Source organism: Hipposideros armiger, unplaced genomic scaffold, assembly GCF_001890085.2.
Source record: "Hipposideros armiger isolate ML-2016 unplaced genomic scaffold, ASM189008v1 scaffold_135, whole genome shotgun sequence".
In the NCBI taxonomy this organism is placed as follows: domain Eukaryota; kingdom Metazoa; phylum Chordata; class Mammalia; order Chiroptera; family Hipposideridae; genus Hipposideros; species Hipposideros armiger.
Genome location: NW_017731485.1, coordinates 2,446,003 through 2,453,469, shown reverse-complemented (window position 1 = coordinate 2,453,469; position 7,467 = coordinate 2,446,003). Strand labels below are relative to the sequence as shown.

General features: G+C 42.1%; 1 protein-coding gene across 3 annotated transcripts in view; it reads left to right on the top strand.

Moving 5' to 3' along the window:
- The window catches only part of METTL9 (methyltransferase 9, His-X-His N1(pi)-histidine), a 41,429-nt gene that overhangs the window by 19,222 nt on the left and 14,740 nt on the right, over window positions 1–7,467 (top strand). For all 3 annotated transcript variants that reach the window (XM_019649915.1, XM_019649914.1, XM_019649913.1), the window contains exon 4: window positions 3,621–3,805. In XM_019649915.1, the coding sequence (XP_019505460.1) occupies window positions 3,621–3,805 (185 nt within the window). The remainder of the gene's footprint in view (window positions 1–3,620; window positions 3,806–7,467) is intronic.

Sequence of the window (7,467 nt, the reverse complement as noted above, 5' to 3'; positions counted from 1 at the left end):
GGAGAGGGAGACCCACCCTGCTCACAGTCTGTCAGAGCATCCAAGTCCTTGTCACCTCCGTGCTTAACAAGCTCTTACGGATGTTACAGGAGACCCATCTGTGTGACGTGGAACTAAGTGATTTGTAAGGTCCCCCCTGAGCTCCAGCAATCTGTCTCCCATAAAATCCTGATGGGTCTGTGGGGACAATTGAAACGTGTTCCTCCAATTAGAAATTAATTCACCATTTCAAACCTTGGAATGCTTGGCCCCTGTTATAACAAAGGCTTGAGTCATGCTGAATTCCTAATCTGACCCCCCCCCCACACACACACGCGCACACACACTTTAAAAAATCTGTGTTTGAAAGTGGGTGTGGGGAGGAGAGTGTTGGGAACATGTCCCCTCTCACCCATCCTAGCCTTGCCTTGCTTGTCGCTCAAGTCCTTCTTAAGACTAAATGCTTACATGGAATTTTCAGTGAAACTTCAGATGTTTGAATTAGCATTTCAGTATATTTAGAATTTACAGGCTATGTAACCTAGTAAACCTATCCACCACATAGAAATTACTTAGTAATTTTTTTCCTAATACATAGCACATATGCCAAATATTTGTAATTTGACCTCAATAGGAAATTCACACTGATTGACACTCCCTCCATAATATTATTAGTAGGAAATAAAAACATATTCACAAAAGTAGCAACTTTGGGCACAGTTTAAGATTTTAATGAGGAAATAATATCTTACTAAGTGTAGGGTTCACCCAGCCCACAATGGCAGGGCAAACTTTTAGCTTAATTCCACATTTTTTTGGCTTCTTTTTGGGAGGTAGTTATTTTTTCTTTCTATTCAATATGTGGGCCCTTAAAAATGGCTTTTTAGTAAAGGTCCTGGATGTCATTTTTGAAATCAATAAACAGAAAATGGCCAGGTTTTTCCTGTGTCTTTGCCAAGACATTGTTTATGCCAGAAAACCCTACTGTAAAATTTAAGGATGTGCCTTTGATTTTTTAAAAACAAAACAATAACTTTCTTTATATTGTTGGTGTTTTTTAAATTTCAGATTTTTCACAATACTGATAGCTTTGTCACTTCTCGAAGAAAAATGTATTTTAAATCCTCCCAGAAGGTCAACTATTACTTAACTCATTTTCTTGAAATTAAGAATCCCTAAAAAGATGGCTTGCTTCTAGAGTTAGAAATGCTGTTTTGGAAAAGACATAGACATGGGAAAGGATTATACAATTAATTTTTGAGTGTGTGCATTAACGAATAATTCCACAAGTCACATGATAATAAATAAAAAACTGTTCTTTGGCAGGAAAAAATTTTGGCAGCATGTTTACCCTCCTCAGTCTACTTTACAGAAAGTTAGTGTTAAAATTAGTTGACATGATCTGAGGTGCGGTTTGTAGATGGTAGAGGAAAAACGTGTGTCGCAAGATACTGAAGGGTGAGGGCAGTGGGCTTGGAATTCAGTCTGCACAGACAATTCCCGTGCAGGTAATCCAGAAGGAGTTGTAGGTACATTTTTGACAGCAGAGAACTAAGATCCTTAATGTAAATTTGAAAGATGCTTGACTATAATCCATTACCTGTAGGTTTGGGCTCTTTCTTCTAAAGAAAACATTGCAGTTAAGGATTCCATTTCTCATCTTAATGTCCCTTCTATTTTCTTTCTTTCACAAAAAGCTATTGGAAACGAGTGCAGATTGCCACTCACTCTCAATCCACCACCCTAGAAGCACTTCGCAGAGAATAATTGCCAGCCTCTTTCTCAGTTTCAATGAAGAGAGTGGGTCATTGGCCTGGATAACATACTAGGAGAATTTCCACGTTGTCATTTCCACTCAGCCAGTGATTTGCAGTGTAACCTTGGACAAGTCACTTCTTTCATTTTTCTCATAGGAAGAGGGACGGTGTAACACCTTGGGCTAATTGCAGTTTGAGTGGGGCTAATGCATTTGTCTTCATGAGTCGGACAAGTAGAAATCACAAAACAGAATTAAAGTTGAGGTTGGACTGCTATAAGTGTAGTTTCTATCTGTCCCAACATGAAAGCCATACTTTTCTGTTACGAGCAAGGAATTCTGTCTTTCAGAATTACCAACATAGAAAGGAACTAACTAATTCTGAGAAGGATGTTGTGAGATTCTTCTAGGCTGAATCATGCTGAATCATGATGTTAGACTTCTGTCTCCTTGAAGATAGGCCTAAGGGTTGTTGTTTTTTTGTCGTTTTTTAAAATCAAGTATATGATTTTTTTTTTTCAATTTATAAATTTAATAAAATTGGCTGTTTGGCTAAGGTATTAATAGTAGTCTTTCTTTTTAGTTTTTCATTTTGGTTTTTAAAATGGGAATTGATGAGACTTTTATCCTGAAAGTAAAATGTTCTCTATAGTTCGAATGAGGTGAATCCAGTTTCTAAAATCATAATTGCAGTCACAACTTCATTACAACACAGTGATTTTGAAGCCCTAGTGCTCTACATATTTCAAGCCACAAAAGACAGTGACTCGTCCTTTGAAGTTTGTTGGAGTTGTTTTGGAGGAGGCTTTAGTTTTTTAAAAAGTTAGATTGACAAGAAGATGCCATGAGTGGTTTGTGTTCCTTATTATTCCACTGTTCAGAACCGCTCTGAATTGTGCTAATGAGTTTTCCAAAACAGCCCTCACAGAACTTTTAGAATATTCTAAGATATCTCGACTGTGGCTTCTCAGGATTATCAAAGACACATTGTTTCCCAAAGACCCCTTCTCCTGTCCCCTTTCCCGTCTCTGTCCGACATGCCTCACCTACCATGTTCCCATTGCTGCAACCAAGCAGGACGAGTGATTGATAAAACTACCTTAATGGTGTGGCTGGCAAAGACTGTGGCTATAAGAACTCCCCCATTTCTATGGATAAAACACTGTTAGGGAATGGAAATGTTCTGAGAGAGAAATGTCCTCTGTGTGTGTGTGTGTGTGTGTGTGTGTGTGTGTGTGTGATATAGATGGAGAGAGTGGTGTGTTAATAACTATCCTCTTCATGAGCTTATACTTTTAGTAGGATGTCCTGTGCTTTATGTTCTATAAAGTATTCAGATAGGAAGATTCTAGATTATGAAATAGTATCTCTTTCCTGGGAACAGAAAGATGTTCCAAAGGTTATAGGTTGTGAACAGAAATGATCTTATACCAAACCACCTCCAGCGATTCTTAAAATTAGGAGGGACTTTAGGAATAGAAAACATGATTATGCGATAATATTTTATGATTAAATTCCAACGAATGTAGAAAGTAGGACTCTGTTCATTAACTGATGTTCAGGAATTCGATGCTGTAGTTTTATAGTCATTTTTGTCAACATACTGTCATATGCACTTATCCAACATATTGACTAGTTCTTGTCAAGAAAATTTTATATGTTTGAGGTTTGGAAATAAGTGAAATGGTCAATTTAAAGAAATATGGTGGCTAAGTTTCTCTTGCCTGGCGTTTTTATTTCTGCAAATATGATTAATTATAAATGAAGATTTGGAACTTAACTTTGATTTAGAAGACAAAGTTAGAGCCTTTCCCAGCATCTCAGTTATTTTTACAGAGGTCTTTAAGGGAGTTTGTATCAATCCAGTTCTTTCTGACTTTTCCAGAGTGCTTGGTATAAATGAATGGCAGAATACAGGGTTCCAGTATGACGTCATCAGCTGCTTGAACTTGCTGGACCGCTGCGATCAGCCCCTGACTTTGTTAAAAGATATCAGAAGTGTCTTGGAGCCAACTCGAGGCAGGGTCATCCTGGCCCTGGTCTTACCCTTCCACCCGTACGTGGAAAACGGTAAGTGTGGTCAGGCTGCCTCTCCCCATCATCGAGGTTTCCTGTGGTTTGGGATTCTGTTTCTTAGACTAGCCTGGAGTTGAAAGGAACACAGTGAACCCATGGGAAATAGCACCTCGGTGAATGTCCGTCTTAATGGGGAGCTTTTGGAACTCCCTTTGCGGTGGGTCTGCCTGCTCGAGACTGAAAGCCCCAAACGGGTCTGTACTTTCTGCTTTTAAATGGAGCTCACACCATTCATGTATTAGCTTATACGCTGACTCAAGCAAGAAATGATGCCTTTTCATCTACCTTTATCCACTTGCTGAATGTTCCAGACTCTGAAAATGCCAAATGCTGTTACCTGCTTTTCCCTTTTGAAGACCCATGTTCCGGCCCCCATCATTTCTTTGTGTAACTTTCGTGTGTGTGTGTTTTTGATTGCGTGGTCTGGCTCTTCAGCATCACTGAATGAAGAATATATTAGAAGAGATGCTTTGATTCCCTGTTACTTCATATTTACTGTGATGTCTGGTTGTAGTCACATTCATTTGTAGTTTTAGCTTAACGTGATTGGCATTTGAGGTCACGTTCAAAGTTACAACTTTAGTTAAGCCTTTTGCATTTTTGTAAGTTAATGTACATAATATAAAAATTATATAAGTAATGCATGTTAATATTTTTAAATCTCTCGTTTTTTACTTTTACTGCCTAGCTCAGACTGGGGTTCAAAAACGCCGAGAACGTGCAGACATTTTTAAGAAACCCAATGATAGTTTGTGAGCATCGTAGTTACCGAATATGCAAATCTGCCGGAAGGGCGGATGCTCAGTCGCTTATCAGGACGGATTTGTGTTGCCACCCATGTGGCGGCCCTCGTTTCTTCTGGTTGTGATTTTCACCCTCAGGTCTTAGTCTGTTCAGATTCACTGCCTGTCTTAGCATTTAGCAAATGGTTTTAGATTTGTGTGGATGGTAGACTGACTGGAGACTTCTTTGGACATAGGAGGGCAGGAACGAGTGTAGATGGACAGCTGTCCCTCCCTCAGCTCCATTTCCACATTCCTGCTGTTGGGAAAGTGTGCGTGCCTGCAACCCCAGGCAGCGCCCTCCTGGGTAACTGAGCGGCCTGACCTGATCTCAGTGCTGCGGCCTGTGTAACTGAGCCCCCACACCCCACATCGCAATCTCCAGCCATCAGGTTGTAAGCTCCTGGTTTCCTGCGTCCTGTTGGGCAACCACACCACGAACTTGAATGCAACTTCCTGGCACAGCAGGAGGTGGAAGGGCAGGGGAAGAAACAGCAACCTGACCATGAATTTCATTTCCTTGTGTTTCTGCCACTAAAAATCGAGAGGAAGTCTAGTTGGACAAGAGGGCAGTTTCCAGTGAGACCCGAGAACAGGCTCCTTGACCGTGGGCTCCCGGCGCGCCTGCCGAGCACGAGGCGTCTGCAGTGGGGCACACAGCAGACCTGAGACTGGAAGCCTTGTCGCTCTGGTGACCTGTAGTGACCTGTACGTTCGGCAGACTGCTCCTTGGCACCACTGTGGCTTCCTTTCCCTGAGTCACTAATTAGATCCTGGTTATTTCCATGTGACGCTATGCGAGGCCTGTGAGGTGTAGACTTGTGTGAGGTCATGAATCCTGCCTGGGCTGTTTTCAGGATATCTGAGCGTGCTTGCTTGCACCCTTGGTGCCTTTTTGTTTTTAACAAAAAGCAGTTGTAGATGAAGTGATTACCTGTGTAATTTTTTTTAAATTTGTCTTGAGGTTGAACCACAGTGCTTTTGTTACTTAGGTTAATTTGGGGGGAAAAAATGTAAAATGTATCTTTTAATTTCAGTTTATTTGGTTTACCCAATTTTGGCTAGGGGTTATTAAATCTACTGAGAATTGTTTGTAGCACCAAGAAAAAGAAAAATGAAAATTTGTGACATGTTTAATTTTTCAAAATTGTTAGTATTATAAAAAGGTAATAAATAATTCACGATAAAAAGAATTCAAGCAGCTTGCAAGAGGGTGAAACGTTTTCATCCATGCCAGTTCTACAGTCTTGTTCAGCTTTCTTGAATGCTTTTCCAAAGAGTGTCTATGCTTCTATAAGTACGTGTGTACATGGAGAGACGGATGGCATAGCCAAAGCCCGTCGTAAATACTTGTGTTGCCTTTTTCCACTTACGTACATGGAGGCAGTTACTCCTGACCAGCACACACGCGGCCGCCTCAGCGTCGGGAGGTAAGAGAGGTTGCTGGAGCGGCTTGTTCCTTTGGCCAGGAGCTCGTGCACTGGCTGTTACTGACATTGACCATGGTGCCAGCGTCAGTCACCCCGTGGAAACCCGCCAGTGCTCCAGGCAGCCTGTCCCTTGTCCCAGCTGGTTGCCACACACCTCACGCAGCAGCGGGTGCGGGGCAGCCGTGCTGCAGGGCCCATCTGGGTGCTTTGAGATGCCAGCAGCTTGCTTTGTAAATAAGAGTGAGCTGGATGTTCTCAGGCAGGTCTGCACACACGTGCCAGGATGCACCAGGCTGCGTTCTGCCCTGAGAAGCAGAAGGAGCCTCCGAAGTCACCTTTAAAAATGAAGAGTTTATGTTAGAAAAGTGAGGCCAAGGTAGATTTGCTCAGTGGTACACCTGTTCTGTTGCTGCTCAGAGCGTGCGTCCTGCTTCACCTTCAGTGTCCACTTGGCTCCCAGAATCACAGCATGGCTGAGTGTAGGCATGACAGAACCCTGAAAAAATAGCGGCCTTCTCCCCTGTACATCTGTTTGGGGTTTTTAGTGGTAGTGAGGGAAACCTTACCCAGACGTGTCTCCACTTCAGGGTCCATTGGCAAGGAGGGGCCGTGTGCCCCTGCCCAACCAGCAACTGGCAAAGGGCTCAGAGCACTCCTGATGTGTTCTGGGGGGGAGTGCCCCCTGCCCTGAGCATGTCTGCACTGGGGGGCTGACTCATGGTAAAAGCAGACGGGAATTGGCTGCCGGGTATTCTGGGCCACAGAATATCGTCGTTTAAGACGGATTTACTGGGTGCCGACACGCTGGATGCACATTGTTGGCGATGTGTATTATGGAGAAAATCAACAGTAAAAGCAAGAAAGGAGCTTCTGGGATTGGGGCTGGGTTGGGTGCTGTACTGTTAAAGAGGGTGCTCAGGGAAGGGTGTCACTGAGAGGGTGACACAGAAAAGACCAGAGCGGAGTAAAGGCTTAAGGTTATCTGTGATGCATTTCTAGGGGCAGGGCTGCTAGCCTGTGGCCCTAACACCATTTATGGAATAATCATCTTTTCCTCAATGCTTTGAAATGCCAGCGTTACCTACCAGAGACTAAAGTCCTGTATATGTTTGCTTCTGCTCTATTAGAATTTATTTTTCTGTGTGTGTGCCTAACCAAATGATTTTAATGACTGTAGCTTATCATACATTGTAATATCATAGCACCAGTCCCCCAATCAGTTTTTTTTCCATATTTTATTGGCTTATTTATTTAACAGATAAAATTTAGAACTAGCTTGTCTAGTTCCCCTATATTAAATGTATAGATTAATTTAGGGAGTATTGAGCCTTCCTAGCTAATAAGATGTCTTTCAATTTAGTCAATTCTTTATGTTCTTTTAGTAACATAAAATTTTCTTCACAAAGGTCCTGCACAATTTTTGTTGGATTTATTCTAATGGGGT